Source organism: Chelonus insularis, unplaced genomic scaffold (genome assembly GCF_013357705.1).
Source record: "Chelonus insularis isolate UGA/USDA-ARS -01 unplaced genomic scaffold, ASM1335770v1 contig_131_pilon, whole genome shotgun sequence".
NCBI lineage: Eukaryota > Metazoa > Arthropoda > Insecta > Hymenoptera > Braconidae > Chelonus > Chelonus insularis.
Window position 1 is genome coordinate 1,638,367 of NW_023276372.1, and position 16,649 is coordinate 1,655,015.

The 16,649-nt window shown below is 30.8% G+C and overlaps 6 protein-coding genes across 9 annotated transcripts; 4 read left to right on the top strand and 2 right to left on the bottom strand.

The window, feature by feature from the left end:
• Window positions 1-1,215: 1,215 nt before the first annotated feature.
• Window positions 1,216-3,295, top strand: LOC118073943 (major heat shock 70 kDa protein Ba-like). The gene has a single exon (XM_035094759.1). It carries the CDS (start codon window positions 1,309-1,311, stop codon window positions 3,226-3,228), a length of 1,920 nt encoding a protein of 639 aa, XP_034950650.1. The 5' UTR covers window positions 1,216-1,308; the 3' UTR covers window positions 3,229-3,295.
• On the bottom strand, window positions 3,286-5,376 carry LOC118073953 (F-box only protein 22-like). Its single transcript, XM_035094770.1, has 6 exons — window positions 5,165-5,376; window positions 4,896-5,009; window positions 4,619-4,818; window positions 4,169-4,523; window positions 3,735-4,102; window positions 3,286-3,647 (listed from the first exon to the last, which is right to left on the bottom strand). Exons 1-6 carry the CDS (start codon window positions 5,248-5,250, stop codon window positions 3,532-3,534), a joined length of 1,239 nt encoding a protein of 412 aa, XP_034950661.1. The 5' UTR covers window positions 5,251-5,376; the 3' UTR covers window positions 3,286-3,531.
• A 147-nt stretch (window positions 5,377-5,523) lies between these two features.
• Window positions 5,524-8,925, top strand: Mps1 (Monopolar spindle 1). Its single transcript, XM_035094994.1, has 3 exons — window positions 5,524-7,050; window positions 7,111-8,617; window positions 8,691-8,925. The coding sequence occupies exons 1-3, from the start codon at window positions 5,894-5,896 to the stop codon at window positions 8,715-8,717; spliced, it is 2,691 nt and encodes an 896-aa protein (XP_034950885.1). The 5' UTR covers window positions 5,524-5,893; the 3' UTR covers window positions 8,718-8,925.
• An 861-nt stretch (window positions 8,926-9,786) lies between these two features.
• On the bottom strand, window positions 9,787-12,473 carry LOC118073178 (nucleolar complex protein 4 homolog B). Of its 2 annotated transcripts, XM_035093525.1 has the most exons (5): window positions 12,259-12,473; window positions 12,034-12,167; window positions 11,834-11,936; window positions 10,818-11,643; window positions 9,787-10,698 (listed from the first exon to the last, which is right to left on the bottom strand). In XM_035093525.1, exons 1-5 carry the CDS (start codon window positions 12,263-12,265, stop codon window positions 10,200-10,202), a joined length of 1,569 nt encoding a protein of 522 aa, XP_034949416.1. In that variant the 5' UTR covers window positions 12,266-12,473; the 3' UTR covers window positions 9,787-10,199. The 2 variants fall into 2 exon arrangements, with proteins under 2 accessions (XP_034949416.1, XP_034949407.1); XM_035093516.1 differs by having other exon boundaries at window positions 12,034-12,473.
• Window positions 12,474-12,483: 10 nt separating this feature from the next.
• Window positions 12,484-13,837, top strand: LOC118073207 (60S ribosome subunit biogenesis protein NIP7 homolog). Of its 2 annotated transcripts, XM_035093581.1 has the most exons (5): window positions 12,484-12,679; window positions 12,878-13,103; window positions 13,173-13,313; window positions 13,389-13,525; window positions 13,722-13,837. In XM_035093581.1, the coding sequence occupies exons 1-4, from the start codon at window positions 12,624-12,626 to the stop codon at window positions 13,506-13,508; spliced, it is 543 nt and encodes a 180-aa protein (XP_034949472.1). In that variant the 5' UTR covers window positions 12,484-12,623; the 3' UTR covers window positions 13,509-13,525; window positions 13,722-13,837. The 2 variants fall into 2 exon arrangements, with proteins under 2 accessions (XP_034949472.1, XP_034949463.1); XM_035093572.1 differs by lacking the exon at window positions 13,722-13,837 and having other exon boundaries at window positions 13,389-13,597.
• A 146-nt stretch (window positions 13,838-13,983) lies between these two features.
• MKP-4 (MAPK Phosphatase 4) lies at window positions 13,984-16,612 on the top strand. Of its 2 annotated transcripts, XM_035093545.1 has the most exons (4): window positions 13,984-14,124; window positions 14,502-15,542; window positions 16,290-16,388; window positions 16,471-16,612. In XM_035093545.1, the coding sequence occupies exons 2-3, from the start codon at window positions 14,511-14,513 to the stop codon at window positions 16,290-16,292; spliced, it is 1,035 nt and encodes a 344-aa protein (XP_034949436.1). In that variant the 5' UTR covers window positions 13,984-14,124; window positions 14,502-14,510; the 3' UTR covers window positions 16,293-16,388; window positions 16,471-16,612. The 2 variants fall into 2 exon arrangements, with proteins under 2 accessions (XP_034949436.1, XP_034949427.1); XM_035093536.1 differs by lacking the exons at window positions 16,290-16,388; window positions 16,471-16,612 and having other exon boundaries at window positions 14,502-15,731.
• The last annotated feature ends 37 nt before the right edge of the window (window positions 16,613-16,649 follow it).

Sequence of the window (16,649 nt, forward strand, 5' to 3'; positions counted from 1 at the left end):
CAATGACATTTCCCTTATCAATATTCCAAGTCCAATTGCCAAAAATTACGCCTGAATCTTCAAGAATGTTTTTATTGAAGTGTTTTTTGATAAAAAATGATCAAATCTTTCTTGTTTACAATTACTTTATGTCACATTTATACATAATTGATACACTGATGCAAGTTCATTGACAAAAAGTGTTCGTTGATCAATGCTAGAGATAAATTATTCCAGCAACACCTGATATCTAGCAACACCTAGAATATTCGCAAGTATTCGAGAATATTCTGGTTTCGTACGAATGTGTAGGTGATTGTTGATGAAGGAGAGCGTTTATTTATATCACCAGCCATCAAAACAATGTCAATGACTTTGGTCATACGTCAACTATAGCATTTCTATATTTAAACTTAGTTTTGGAGTTAAAAGATATTAAAGGGACATTTCATACATAGATAACGGAATTTTCGAGAGCTTTCGCATGGCCCACTGATCAATAAATGACATTCACAAACGTTCAGTTACGTTTGAGTCATTACTATTATTAAACTATAATTTTTATCTGATACTTCAATAACTTGATTCATTCATGGAGTAAATAATGATGAATAAACATATGCTTACCAATCTTGATAAACTAACATGTTTACAAAATGACAATGATTGTTGTGTAGGTTAATTCTTTTTCATTTCAAATGAAGGTTTGACTGATGAGTTTGAAGGTTAAATATAAAAAAACATGATTCATTATGACCGGAAAATTCAAAAACTATGATGATGAGTTATAAAATAATGTTCTAGGTCATTGACTTGAACTAGAGAAGAAGAGAATATTCTAGGACCGTCTGGTGTCTCCAGTCAGCGATCAATACTGTCACAACAATGGTAACATACCGTCATTTATACATTGCTGTAAACTTCTAGAAATCACCGGATAAATCTCGAAGTATCTGCGGTCGATAACAAGTTAGGAATAGATTTGAATTTAAATGGACGAAAAAAGGTAAATGATAAACTGATTAGTGAAAAACCTATAGAAGTAATAGAAAATACTACGATAGAAGATCATAATCATAGAAATAATAATTGTTAAAGGTCCTTCCTACAAAAAATAGGATTGGAGCATTATTGATTTTACTTCCAAGTTCAGTTACGTTCGTACGCATGTTCGTGATATTTCTGGAACGTTCGTCCCCCACTGTGGTGCGCAGCGGCCGAGAGTATAAAAGCGGCGAGCAAGCAGAACCCGGCACCAGTACACAAAAAGAAAGCAAACAATTAAGAGAGTTAGTGAGGAGTTAAAGTTTAAACAAACAAAACATCACAATGCCTGCAGTCGGTATTGATTTGGGCACTACATACTCATGCGTGGGTGTGTGGCAACAAGGAAAAGTGGAAATAATCGCCAACGATCAGGGCAACAGAACAACACCTAGCTATGTTGCCTTTACGGACACCGAGCGACTCATTGGAGACGCAGCTAAGAACCAAGTGGCGATGAATCCATCAAACACCGTCTTCGACGCCAAACGTCTTATTGGCCGTAAGTTCGACGACCCTAAAGTTCAACAGGATTTGAAACATTGGCCATTCAAAGTGGTCAGTGAAGGAGGAAAGCCAAAGATCCAGGTGGAGTTCCGTGGTGAAGTGAAGAGGTTCAATCCAGAAGAGATCAGTTCAATGGTCCTGACAAAAATGAAAGAGACTGCTGAAGCTTACCTTGGTGAGAAAGTGAGGGATGCAGTTATCACAGTACCAGCTTACTTCAACGATTCACAGCGTCAGGCCACCAAAGATGCTGGAGCAATAGCAGGATTAAATGTCCTCAGGATCATTAATGAACCAACAGCAGCTGCTCTTGCGTATGGATTGGACAAGAACTTGAAGGGTGAGAAGAACGTTTTAATCTTTGATCTTGGAGGTGGAACTTTCGACGTGTCAATTTTGACAATTGACGAGGGATCACTCTTCGAGGTTAAAGCAACGGCTGGAGATACTCACCTTGGTGGCGAAGACTTTGATTCAAGATTGGTTGACCATCTCTGTCAGGAGTTCGAGAGAAAATATAGGAAGAACATCAAATCAAATCCAAGAGCCTTAAGGAGGTTGAGAACGGCTGCTGAACGTGCTAAACGTACATTGTCATCTAGTACGGAAGCAACACTCGAGATAGATGCTCTCTTTGAGGGTATTGATTTCTACACCAAAGTCTCGAGAGCACGTTTTGAAGAATTATGTTCAGATCTCTTCAGATCCACATTACAACCAGTGGAGAAGGCACTAGCAGACGCCAAATTGGATAAAAGAGCAATCCACGATGTCGTCCTCGTCGGAGGTTCAACTCGCATCCCGAAGATCCAGTCGATGCTCCAGAACTTTTTCTGTGGAAAACAATTGAATCTCTCAATTAATCCTGATGAGGCAGTTGCATATGGTGCTGCAGTGCAAGCAGCTATTTTAACGGGTGAAGGTGGTAAGAATTCAACACTCCAAGATGTTCTTCTAGTTGACGTAGCACCTCTCTCGTTGGGTATTGAGACAGCAGGAGGTATGATGACCAACATCATTGAACGTAATGCTCGTATACCCTGCAAACAAACTCAAACATTTACCACCTACTCTGACAACCAACCCGGCGTTACCATCCAAGTTTACGAGGGTGAGCGTGCTATGACAAAGGACAACAACTTGCTGGGAAGATTCGAACTCAGCGGTATAGCCCCTGCTCCACGTGGTGTACCAAAGATCGATGTCACCTTCGACATGGACGCCAACGGTATCCTGCATGTAACAGCCAAGGACACAGCCAGTGGCCGTAGTAATGACGTAAGAATTACCAACGACAAAGGACGACTATCTCGAGAAGAAATTGACCGCATGCTCTCAGAAGCTGAGAGATACCGCGACCAAGATCAACAACAGCGAGACAAGGCAGCTGCTCGTAATCAACTTGAGAGCTATGTATTCTCCATCAAACAAGCTGTCGAAGATTGCGGTTCTAAATTGACTCAATCTGATAAAGATAGAGTCACCCAATTGTGCACTGAGACCATCCAGTGGCTAGATAACAACACCTTAGCCGAAGTTGACGAATACAAGCACAAATTGGAAGAAATCCAGAAGATATGCTCGCCAATTATGACCAAGATCCATCAGGGTGGTGCTGGCAATGGTCCTCAGGATTGTGGAGCTCAATATCGTCAGAATGACAACTACAATGGACCAACTGTTGAAGAAGTGGACTAAACATCAACTCCATTTCCCAAGTATTAACAAAAAAAAACTACTTCCATGTGATAAAAAAAAAAAAAAAGGAACTCCTAAGACTGGTCATAGGTTAAGTTTAGGTTAATGTAAATAATTTTATTTTTCAAGACTGTTTCGGAACAAAAAGTATTATATATTTTTATTATGATCAGCTAAAAACATCTAGCCGGTCAAGTGTACACTATAATAAAAAAAAAAAAAAATTTTTTTATAAATTCTTGTCTTTTTATTTCATCAAATCCTTCCAATATATTAATAATTCGTTATGACTGTCGACAATCATCAATTATTATCATCTATTTCCAAATTTTCATCGATTTTGCCGTAAGTCAATATCATAAATGATGTTGAATATTGTCGATATATTTTATCTCTCTTCATATTATATTCAGGATTAGCTGCAAAAACCATTTAACAGTATCAGTTATCGTCTCGATTCTTATTTATACCTACTTTCATTTTTATTTAACATTCCAATTACTTACCGTTAACATTACAGTTTCCAAATTCTCCATTTCCAAAACATCCTATCAAAGGAATCTCTGGAAAAATACTTTTAAATATTGAAGACTCTACATTTTTACGATTGTTGTACCAATGTGCACCTCGTCCATTGCAAGAAAACATCAATCCAATTGTATGTTTGTATAATTGCAAATTATCTTTTAGTTTTAAAAGTTTACTTCTAATGTCTTTTTCATTAACGTCATTTTTATCTAAAAAAGTCGACCAAGATTTGACATACTTTCCAGATATTATCAAAGCTAGCCATGTAAGGTCATCTCCGACTTCTTCGTGCTGATATATTACGTCTATCTCTTTAACAACTCCACCCCATACAGATTTAATTCCCCTAAAATCATTTACTATCAGTTCAGTTCAAAAAAGAATTTAAAATATAAAACATTATTTTCCGTACCTCAAGTTCATTTTATTTAATTTACGAACCATATAACTTTCATCAATACATAATAAAATTACACATTCAGGATTTTCTAATCCACCAATACCCTTCTCAAAAATTTCCGACAAATCTGATTTTATTTCGTGTTCATATTCTGCTGAACCTATATATTCATTTTTCTCTCTTTTGAATATATACGAAACTGTTAAATACGCATTTATCATGTTAATATGGACACTTGGATCATCTGGCAGTAAAAAATATGATGACAAACATTTATTCTCTTCGTATTCTTCATTTTCTATAACTAGTCCAGGAACATTTATGCCTACACTGAAGCAGTTTTTTGGAAAATATTTCTTATAACCAACTGAAAATAGTAATTTATCATTACACTCCAGACGTACATTAATTGATTGTTAATTTTTAATTATATTTCTCAGTTATCCAGTTAAAAGTACTTACAAAAAGCACGATTATCTTCTCCTAGATTAGCAAGAACTCCGTCTTTACTAATAAAAACTAAATTAAGCATTGGCTTATTTCTTATAGAACTTTCGAAAATTCTATTTACGTCATGTTTTTTAATCAAATCTTCATAAGTTCCTGAACGGATGATCACTTTTCTGATACTTAACTCAAATGTCGCTACATCACGCCATAGTCTAGAACAAATCAATGAATACAGCAAGTTATAAGTAATAATTATTCGATTAATTAATAAGAAAAATTAAATATTTACTTGCAAACTTGAGAACAGTGACACAAATCAATGGCCGGTAGATATGAAAAGATGATTCCCAAAGCATCATATGATAGCAGATTTGATTCATCTTTTGAACTTTCAGTCTTTTCCCTAAAACATTAAATATTATTATTATTACTATTAGAAATGATTAGCTTAATAAAAAGTAAACTGAATGCTTTATTATATATTGTTCTTTTAAATCCTATTCAATGTTTCAAAGTTTTCATTTTTGTGTACATTAAAAAAATAAATACATGACTTACTCATAAGTGGATAGTTTACACTTTTTCCTATCATTTCTTTCCGGTTCAATCCTTCGATTACTTATTACATCAGCTTCCATGGACATAGTATGCAGATTAGGTATTCTTTCAACAACCTCCAATGTTTACAATAATTAAATAATAATAAAATTTAAAACACTAGTTGCCTCACTTTTTTCGCAACATATGACTCCAAACAAGCACTTGCTCATTCAGAGATGATAAAGTAAATTTCTTTATTATCGACTGGGCAATGATTGAATTATAGTAAAATTGACTATAGTAACTGATAAAACAAATTCAGCCAATGAAAATTGAGCTTTACATTCAAATTTCAATCTAAAAGACGAAAATAAACCGGTAACAATGGCTTATAGTATTTGGTGATTTGACACAAAAACAGATTAAATTAGAAACCAATTGTGAATTGTTTGTGTTTTTATTTGGTTGTAGTGATTTAATAGCTGCTTATTTTATTGCCATAGTATTATTAGTGTTCTAAGTAAAAAGAAATATTTTATATTATCAATAATTATCATCATAATGATCTAGATTGATCAAGAGAAATAAAAGCAATTGATTTTATTTTTTGAAACATCTGCCAGCATATCTTTTTTCATTGTATAGAAAGGTGTACATTGGAGTATAAAATTTTTCTTTAAAATCTCATGTTACTAACGATTGGATTAACGTTGTTGAATTTTTAAGTTTATTTATAATAAATTGAAGATGAATGAAGGAGCAGCAAAGAATGAATCTTTTACTGACAATAAACAAAGCATTGGTATGTCTAAATCTAGTCGATCTTCTTCATCATCAAAACTTCAACCAGAAAAAATAATGCTAACAATAGAAATGATGGAAAGTGATGATGAAGATGAAGATGGTGATGAGAATTACCTTAAAAATGATAATCCGGAGGAAGAAGAAATCGATCAAGATGTTGAAGAGAAGAAAAATGATAATGCAATTGATACATTTAATGTAGAATTAAAAAAAGAATTACCTAGTATTGAAGGGTTAGCCATCAGTCTACAGACAGAAGGTAAAAAGAGTTTTGAAAAATCTCATTCAAATCAAAATTATCATTGTGATAAAATTGATAGAAATAATGAATTAAAGTTAATCAACAACTCTTCCTCTCGATATCAATTAGAATATGGACGAATGGATATTGATAGCATTCCAAAAACTTCAGAGTCTTCATTAGTTCCTGAAAAATATTCAAGAACTCATGGTAGTTCTTCAGTTTTAGAAGCTACACCTTTAGAGACGATATCATCATCTTACTCAAGTGGAATATCATCAGCATCATCTGGAATACCGTCACTTAATACTGGAATATTGGTGACTTCTCAGAACCAAATACATGATTTATTGACAGGTCAAAAACATAAAGGATCAATTACTTCTACAACAATTCATTTAAATAAGCAATCAAACACGAAATACGAACAAGTTAGTACTCATTCTGCTAATGCTTCTAATGCATCTCATAAACCAGACCCTGGAACTATAACTACAAATACATTCCAATCAAGTCTCAATTCTGCTGCAATAAACATTAAACCAGAGTCTGGTGTTGTGAATCAAGCACATATTAATCAGAATACGTCTTCACATCATTTGCCACTTGAAACCCCTATTAAACATCAACTACCGACTGGAAGTATGAGACCAGTTCCATCATATTCCCACAGGAATCTTATGCAGACTCCTCAAAGCAAGAATCAAGCTAATTTCAGCTCCAATAAATCTTATGTACAAACTCCTGCAACAATTTTTTCTCATTGGCAAAATTTACTACATACCCCAGTGCAAAACAGTGGATTGGATCGAGGATCAGGACAAGGATCATCAATTGTTCCTAAACAGGAGTCGTATTGGTAATTAATTATCATCATCATCTTTAAGTTCATTATATTATTAATCATTTTTTCTTTCAGGTGCAAGAGTACTGAAAGAAAGGGAGTACGAAGGCCTCTGGCTGAAACAATGATTCAAGAACCTCGAACATCAACTGATAATGTTAAGTATGTTGAAACGAATCATGAGCATCATGAAATTCAAAATCAATTGCCATTGGAATCGAAAAATTATCTTCAAAAAGAATCCCAAGTTTATTCTCCTCTTCCAAATAAAACTAAAGTTTCAGAAAAAAGTTCTTTGGAGAACCAAAACTGTCCTACATCAGAAACTTATAAAAGAACTCACAGTGAAATTCAAAACCGACCAATAGAGTTTCAAAGTAGTGGACAATCATCACAAACATCTAAGTCACAAGAATCTAAAGAGAATATATATCCGACGTTTCGAGATAGCTTTGAGAAAAAAGAAGAATCTTCGAAAAAATCATCAGAATTAATTTTGGAGAATAATCAAATTAATAAATTATCCAAATCAGATTCTTCAACTGTGAAAGAAGCATTTTGTAATCTCCAAAACATTAATAATAAAGTAAACGTAGTAGCATCAGTACCTTCGAGTATAAATAAAATTCAATTAGGAAAAAATCTTGTTGTTAAAGGTGTGGAGTATTTGATTCTCGATAAAGTGGGCGAAGGTATGAGTGGAGTAGTGTACAGGGTTAGAAATCTGAGTAATTCAGAATTGAGAGCCATAAAATGTGTAGACTTATCTAAAATGGATAAAGAAAACGCTCAATCTTGTATTCAGGAGATCACAATGCTTTCTAAACTGCAAGGACCATCGATAGTTCAGATGTTTGATTATGAAATTGACAAACATATGATATATGTGGTTTTGGAAATGGGAGACACTGATTTAAGTCGTTTGTTAAAATCCATTACTGCAGAAAAAACTCCACCGTTAACCATGGTCTTATATTATTGGACTGAAATGCTATCAGCAGTAAAATATATCCATGATAATGGTGTAATCCATTCGGATTTAAAACCAGCTAATTTTTTATTAGTCAAAGGAAGACTTAAACTCATAGATTTTGGTATTGCTTCTACTATAAATGGTGATATGACGTCTGTAGTAAAAAATACAACATGTGGAACATTAAATTATATTAGTCCTGAAGCTTTAGTGGATATTGGAGAATCTCCCAGTCAGCACAGTAAATATAAAATCAGTTGCAAATCAGATGTGTGGTCGTTGGGATGTATTCTCTATTCATTAGTTTATGGACGAACACCATTTCAACATATTCGACAGTATTGGGCTAAAATAAATGCAATAGTTAATCCTGCTTCAAAGATTTCATTTACACAACCACCTAATGCTGATCCAATACCGCCAGTGTTGATTGATGTGATGAAAAAATGTTTACAACATAATCCTAAAGCTAGACCTTCTGTTGAACAGTTACTTCAAATCCATTATATACCAACTGAACATCCCAGAAATGTTCCAGAGATCCCACCCACTATCATCATGAAAATAAAAAATGTATTGAATGATGAAGAATGGCATCAATTCATAGAGGTAATTTGATAGATTATAATCATTGTCAATAATTATTTTCATTATTATCAATGATTGAATTATTTGATTACAGATTATGGAGAAGCAAAGAAAGGCTTGATTATATTTTTCATTGTCGATTTTCGCGATAATGTACATAAAATTTGTATAATTTGATAATTATGTGTAAGTGATGAACTAATAGTATTTTATAAAACAGAAACTCTAATTATTCAATAAAAAATTAATTGTTAAATAGATGTAGTATACATAATTATCGATAATAAAGGTAATTTTTTGGCATAAGGGTTAAAAATATGCTCTAACAATTGCTTTTTATCTGCACAAATTTATTTGAATTAAAAAAAAACAAGATATTAAATTATATAATTTATTATTAAATAATAAATGATTATAATAGTTTTATACAAAGAACAAAAGCAAAGAGATATGACATTTATTTATGTATGACTATAGTTTTACATTTTTTTTAATTAACTTGTCAATTGTTTTCTAATGTACAGACTTATTGTTATTTATAGTAATATAATGGCTATTCAGATATAAAGATAAAATATATTATTTCATGTGACAAAAATAAGAATGAACACGACCAAAAATATCATTCCCTTTATAACTATTTATTAATATTAAAATTTGGTTTTTCGGGGATCCTTAAGCCGTGATAAATTGGCTTTTAAAATGAGGGATCTAACACACAGCCGTTTGATGATGAATTTAATTGGAAAATTAAGTATAGATTTTAACTGAAAGTGTTATTCAAAGCATGAATAAAATCGGTCATATTCGGTAACTATTTATCTAAACGAATAAATAAGTATCTGAGTTAGATTATGGCTTTAATTTATTTTATAGTGATTGATACCAAAAAATTTTCAACATTATTACCATTAATAAGTGTTTATAATATGATCATTATTACATGCATTTCTGATAATATAATTGCACGAGTAATATTCACATTCATCACGTATTATCAATTTATTTATTCTTTTTTTTATAACAAACAAAAATATTAAATATAGAAATCTTAATGTTTTGAATTAAAAAAAAAATATTTTTAATATTATCTGAATTAATTCAGTTTTTATTCATCAAATGATTAAACTTTTGTTATTAATAAAAAGAATTAACATTAATAGCATGTTATTGAACAATAAAAATAGTTTGTACTATTATTTATGCAAATAATAATTTCAAAAAGCTATCTCAAAATCTTAATTACTTATTATTACACTTATATTATCCGAGAAATCATTTGAATTACTCACAATTACTATTTATTGAAAATAATTAAAAAAAAAAATCAAAAAATTCTCCTAATATTCTGTGACAAAAGATCGGATACAATACACTTTTTCTAAGTTAAATTTTACACTTGGTGAATTATCTAACATGAAATTCTCAATCTTAACATTGTAACGAATACTCTTCGGATAGAAAATGTATTTCTATGGACAACAATTAAAAAATTTAATCGAGAACGCATTCTACCGATTATGCGTTTACAAAACGATCCAATGAGTATGCATTAAAATGACTAATTTTAGAAACTTCGTACCTCTTCGTACAAAACTTTCAATCAATGTGTATTATTTAACTGCCAGTAATGAAATAATCTTTCATCTTTTATTAAAGCCATTGAATTGGGCCTTTGAAATGTAAGCATAATTTCTTTTACTTTGTTTTTAATTTCTTTATCGAAAATTCGTTCACCAGTTTTCTCCAAAGCAGCTGACATATCATATTCCACTGAAGGAAGTGGCTCACGAATAAATCTTGCAGCTGTTGCAACGTTTGGTAGAATATGATTTTGGAGTGCTCGAATTTCCCAAAGACTACTGAGAAGAGCATTGCTTTGAAGAGGATCACGTTCTTCCATAAGAAAAGGATCACCGACGCCTGGATGTTCAGTTATATCACCGCCTTGGGGATGATCAATAAGACGTTTTAATCCTGGATGTCGAAGTAGAAGATTGCCAATAAAAAGCAAAATTATTAGAATATCTTCCGGTGGTGCAACAAGAGTCAAACGAGCCAATCGTTTTGCAAATGCTGCTACTAGAGCTTCTGGTAAATGTCTGTAAAAAAGAATTATTTTTAAATTTATTCGATCTCTTGAAAGTCAATTAATAATACAGTGAGATAAGTGATCAAGAAAATATCAAGTTGAAGAAAGTAATAATAAGGTTGGACTTACGTTGAACTTAAAAATAAATCCGACAAATAGAAGAGTCGTGCTTTGTACTTCGTATGAAAAATTTCTGGTTCAAACATTGAATAGAGTTTGGTAAAAATATTAGGATACTCAAGATTATGTTTAGTCACAAGTACAAAAACTCCTTGAAGAGCAAGAAGCCCAATAGGGCCATCTATATCCAACGAATCCATTAAGAAATCTGTTAATAATACTGGTTTTTCTAAATAAGGCATAACTCTTTCCAAAAGGACTATCAAAAGTTGCTTGTGCAAATGGGGCGTTAATTCCCAGTGCATAATACATGCCCAAACTTTATTCAATGCTCTTCTAGTTGATGATTGATCCCATGTAAAATTTGTCAATGAATCATCTTGATTAACACAAAGTAATTCCTGATCATTTGTTGATGCTAGTTCATCATCTTTAGGAAATGATAATTTATGAATAAGTTCTAGCAAATTTTTTATAAATAATTCTTGAGGTTGTCTCTTTGGTGTTAAAGAAGGTAGGCTCTTCCACGTATAATATAATGCATCTTTGTATCCAGTAATTTCTTCAAATCTTGCTATCAGAGAGGAATTATCTCTATCAGGAGAAAGAAGTTTCATAAGAATTGGTTTTAGTCGATGAAGTGGAAAATAATAAGTATGCTTTTCCGTTGGTTCAATAGGAAATTTCCCTTCTTCAGCCATTAATTTCAATGCTGTAGTCAGAGCTTGTAGTTGTGTAGCAGTTTTATCACTTTCAAAGCAACACAAAATCTTTTCCCAAATTTCTTCATAACAGTTTCGTAACCAATTGATGTATCTAAGTTCTGGGCTTGGTTCTATAAAATTAAATTCATTTGATTTCATTGAAAATAAAATGTAGCTTTAGCTGACACAAAATATCATATTCAGCTATGAGCTACTAAAAAAAATCATCAGATAGTTAAATCAATGAATAAATTAAGCAAATTGAAGATGTCACGCTAACATAAATTAATTAACAAAAAATGTACAACAATAAAATCTTACCAGAAATTGTTAGGGCGATTGTTCTTTCTAAATACATATCACGTCTTTTTAATACTTCTAAAAAAATTGTCTCCAAAGTAAGGATACAAAGTGTGCTAGAATCCTTGAAAAAATAAAGAAATAAAATAATTCGGTAAATTTTTTGATTTTCAAATACCTAACCTAATTAGAAAAAAATCAGAAAAAATATGAAAACTTACATCCCATTGACCTATTATGTCGATTAGATTATTAGCATGTTTTCTTGAAGCAAGAAACTCTTGAGCTTTTTGTCTAAGCTGCTTAGATGACATTTTGGAAAATTGAGAATGACCAAGACCTACTGTTTCAACCGCTGCCATTGTGGCCGTTGTAGCAAAAAAAGATGATGAATGAAAATAAGAATCCGGCAAACTTTTGATCAAGACTATCCACACTTTGCTAACCTGACATGCATATAGACAACTGGTTGAGCAAGATTATGAAGCCGGCGCAAAAGAATATCGGAGTATTTTATATGCGCGAAATTTAAAAACATTAATATTGCTTGTACTCAAGTTTAAATAATTATTTTTCCTATTTATAAATTATTTAATTAAATTATAATAATAACAACCACGTGAAACAATCACCTCACTCACTTGCTAGTTCAGCTCATTGACTATATCGACTGTTTGCAACGTAGTTGTAGTCTAACCTCAAATTATACTACTGTTTTGAGAAGTCACGTGTGTCACATAGCACTCAAATAAATCATTTACAAATTATACAAAAATAACAGAATAATTTTTTTTATTAATAACTAATCAAAATGAGACGATTATCTGAAGAAAGAACTAAATTAGTTTTAGAAAAATTAGCTAAATAGTAAGTAAAAACTTTCTTTTTTATCTAGGTTATATTTTTAATTATTTTAAATTTTAAAAAGCAATATAATAATATATATATTGTATTATTTATACTTATTATATTCTTATCTTTCTTACTTTACTAGTAAATATCAATTCTCTAACCTATAAGAGATCTATTATTATTTATTATTTATAACAACTGTCTTGATTACAGTATTGGAGATAACGTTAAGCTGTTGGTAAATCGACCTGATGGAATTTATTGCTTCAGAGAGAAGAAAGATCGAGTATACTATGTCTCAGAGAAAGTTTTATCACTTGCATCAACAGTTGCTCCAGAAAATCTCGTTAGTTTCGGTACATGTTTCGGGAAGTTTACCAAATCTGGTAAATTTAGGCTCCATATCACTGCACTTCATTATTTAGCTCCTTATGCACAGGTAACTTCTTCCTGATCCACATAAAAAATTCAATAAATTTTCACAATATTAAATAAATTATAATTTTAGCATAAAATATGGCTCAAATCGGCAGCAGAACAACAATTTTTATACGGACATCACGTGGTAAAAGGTGGCATGAGTCGAATTACTGAAAATACACCTCAATACCAAGGAGTTGTAGTTTACTCTATGAATGATTTACCATTGGTAAGCAGAGTGATTCAATTATTTGATAAAACGATGGCTATTTAGTCATTTATTTATGCATTATTTCAATCATAGGGTTTTGGAGTAGCTGCAAAAAGTTCAGCTGATTGTAAACTCGCGGATCCAATGGCAACAATTTGTTTTAATCAAGCAGACTTAGGCGAATATATTCGATCAGAAGATACATTATTATAATGAACTTTTAATAATAGGTATTATTATTGAACTTAATATTAATTATTAATTTTAGATACCATACTTTGTATATTTTTTAAAATTAAAGTATTCAAAAAAATTTATCAATGTATTACTAATTTTTATTATAATAATATTTAATCCAACGTAAAAATAATGACGTTAGAATTTAAATAAGTTATTTTAACTTTAATTAATTTGAATGTCACTTAGATTTTATCAATCGATTTATCAAGTGTCGATTGTTGAAGCTCGATCTTCAAGAAGCTGCTGCCATCTACTTAGAAAAGCATCCTGAACGCGAATCAAAATATAAATTTATAAAAAACTACGTCAGTGTTAGTGTAAACAAACTGGAGTAAACCATCAAGTACTCAATGCGATGTAAAGCCTACATAAAAAAGACTAATTGTAACATATTAATAAATAATATATCTAGAGTTCAATTAATTTTGATATGTTAATTTTTGATTCTAAATAAAAGTCAAGTTTGAGATGCTGTTATATATTAATTCACATTTTATCTTGTTAATCAAAGTTGTGTAAATTAAGAAGACAAATCAAGAAAACGTATTGATTATTGATTGCTGCAGAATATGAGAAGCTAAAAATTACAGTGAGTAATCAACAAGTAGTCATTCATTATTTTTATGTTATTGATGACTTGTGAAAGGTTGGAAATTGATCTATGATGAGTGCGAGTTTTAAATTACAAGATACCATTCAAGAGTACTCATGGAATTTTTTTAATAATCTTGGTATAAAAGCTATTATAGTTATCAATCAAAATGAAAATCACAAGGATACTCTAATAGATAAAAAAAAATTTGAGTTTGTAATTGATTGAAAGTGAATAGCTTTTCAAAAACAATTGTATTCAATTTTATTTTATGCATCAAGTATTTAATATTATAAAACTGAATTACATTTAATTTAATGACATGATTATTTTAATAGAAAATATTTATTAAAAGCTCATTTATTATTTTGTAGACTTTTGAAATGGCTGAAGATAGTAGTAATGATCTATGTAGAGAAGACTTTGATGCTGGACCATCAAGTTATGATGAAATAGAACCAAATTTATATCTGGGTAATCTTACAGCTGCTACAGATATAAAATGGTTAAAAGAAACTAAAATTACACATATACTTACTGTTGATTCGTGTCCATTGCCAAGAAAAGTTCAAATTCTTCCCAATGTTAATTTAAAATTTATTCAAATCACAGATATGCCTCGTGAAGATTTTTTAATTCACTTTGAAGACTCTTATCAATTTATTAACTATGCTCTTCAAGATGGTGGGAAAGTTTTAGTCCACTGCTATTTTGGAGTTTCAAGATCTGCAACTCTGGTTATTGCTTATATAATGAAAAAACATGAGATGAATTATGATGATGCGTTTGAGTTTGTTAAAGCTAAAAGACGATTTGTTGGACCAAATCCTGGATTTATAGCACAATTAAAGTTATATGAGACTATGGGTTGGACAATCAATACTCAAGATGTTCAATTTAAATTATATCGTCTTCAAATAGCCGCTGATAAAGTTCGTAAAGCCAAAATTCTTCCTTCAAGTTTTGCTGATTTAATTAAACCAGATCCCTCTTTGGCGACTGTCCGTCCAGAGCCTACTGTTTATCGATGTAAAAAATGTAGAAGAATCGTAGCTAGTGCAAGTAATTTACTCCCACATTCTCCTCAAGAGAAGCAAGTTTGGAGATATGTTAGTGTAAGAAAACAAGAGATGAGATCAAAGCAAATGAAGGCTTTAGAAGAGGTTGAAAAAGCTAAGAAAGAGGACAAGTCCACTGAGATTTGTACTAAAACCTATTTTATAGAACCTTTAGCTTGGATGCCAGATATTATGCATAACGTGGAAGGAAAGCTTAATTGTCCTAAATGTGAAACAAAATTAGGATCTTATAGTTGGGTTTCTGGATGCCAGTGTCCTTGTGGTACAAAAATTGCACCTGCTTTTTATTTGATCCCATCCAAAGTCGACTGGAGTAATGCTGTACAAAATGTTGTGGTAACTGTTTGAATATTACTTCTTATCAACTATTCACATTTAATTATTAATGTCTTTCATTTTTTCATGGGTCATTCTTTTAATACTTGAAAAAAAATTATATTCTTTTTTATCGACAACATATTTTTAAGGATAATTGACCAATGTCAATTGTGATAAATAAATTAGAGAGACTATCAATTGTTGATTAATAAAAAAATTAATTTGAAAATTAGATTATTTTTAAGAAAATGTTTTTTGGTTAACTAAATTTAGTCTTATAGTTAAAAAAAAAAAATCAATAATATTAAAGTGTTCGAAAAAAATAAAATCTAAAAAATATTTTTTTATACTTATAATACCAGGTAATGATCCATGAAAAATAAAATAAAAATGCCAATTAAATAAATATACCGTTAAATTAAAATCATAATGATGATGTTAAATGTCGAACTAACTAATGAAATAATTCAATCAGTAATATGCAAATGAATAAGACTACAAAAAAAAACTGTGACCACATTCTAATCTTGTGCCAATAATAATGATGTCTCATTAATATTGATATTTGTAACATGAATGTTATTTATTGTACTTATATTAAAACCTTCATGTGCCAAAAAATATTTTAAAGAATCATTAATCTTACTTTATAACATTTAATTTAGTTTTAAAAAATTACTTTATTACCCTGTTTTATTTTTTAAAAATTGTATTATAACAATTTAACATCATAATAACCAATAATAATTACAACTAATATTTTAGTAACTAAAATTAACCCTAATCTTCCACACACGGGTCATTGAATTTGGCATGAAAAATTGGCGGTCGGAGAAATACTTATAGGATTACGTAACTTTAAAGGTATGAAGACGAGATTTTATTTTAAAATATTTGTTATAATATAAAATAGGCCATTTGTATAACAATGGATTTTTTTTTTTAGATTAGTATCATCCGTTAAAATCACTTGAAGCGTTATTGACACAAAGAGTAACCCATGTGTGGGGGATTTAGTGTGTTGAAAAATAATGTAGAGGACTAGGGTGAATAGAAATGCATGTAAAATTACTACTGCACACTCACACGATACTTAAAGTATAAAATACCAATACTTAAGCATAA

Coding starts and splice junctions, on each gene's coding strand:
- LOC118073943 (XM_035094759.1), top strand. CDS start 1,309: ATGCCTGCAGTCGGTATTGATTTGGGCACTACATACTCATGCGTGGGT.
- LOC118073953 (XM_035094770.1), bottom strand. CDS start 5,250: ATGTCCATGGAAGCTGATGTAATAAGTAATCGAAGGATTGAACCGGAA. Junction 4,819..4,895: donor CACTGTTCTCAAGTTTGCAA/GTAAATATTTAA, acceptor GATTTGTTCTAG/ACTATGGCGTGATGTAGCGA. Junction 4,524..4,618: donor AGAAGATAATCGTGCTTTTT/GTAAGTACTTTT, acceptor TACTATTTTCAG/TTGGTTATAAGAAATATTTT.
- Mps1 (XM_035094994.1), top strand. CDS start 5,894: ATGAATGAAGGAGCAGCAAAGAATGAATCTTTTACTGACAATAAACAA. Junction 7,051..7,110: donor CCTAAACAGGAGTCGTATTG/GTAATTAATTAT, acceptor TTTTTCTTTCAG/GTGCAAGAGTACTGAAAGAA. Junction 8,618..8,690: donor AATGGCATCAATTCATAGAG/GTAATTTGATAG, acceptor ATTTGATTACAG/ATTATGGAGAAGCAAAGAAA.
- LOC118073178 (XM_035093525.1), bottom strand. Junction 11,937..12,033: donor ACATAATAGGTCAATGGGAT/GTAAGTTTTCAT, acceptor TATTTTTTCAAG/GATTCTAGCACACTTTGTAT. Junction 11,644..11,833: donor AATCGCCCTAACAATTTCTG/GTAAGATTTTAT, acceptor TTAATTTTATAG/AACCAAGCCCAGAACTTAGA.
- LOC118073207 (XM_035093581.1), top strand. CDS start 12,624: ATGAGACGATTATCTGAAGAAAGAACTAAATTAGTTTTAGAAAAATTA. Junction 12,680..12,877: donor TTAGAAAAATTAGCTAAATA/GTAAGTAAAAAC, acceptor TCTTGATTACAG/TATTGGAGATAACGTTAAGC. Junction 13,104..13,172: donor ATTTAGCTCCTTATGCACAG/GTAACTTCTTCC, acceptor TTATAATTTTAG/CATAAAATATGGCTCAAATC.
- MKP-4 (XM_035093536.1), top strand. CDS start 14,511: ATGGCTGAAGATAGTAGTAATGATCTATGTAGAGAAGACTTTGATGCT.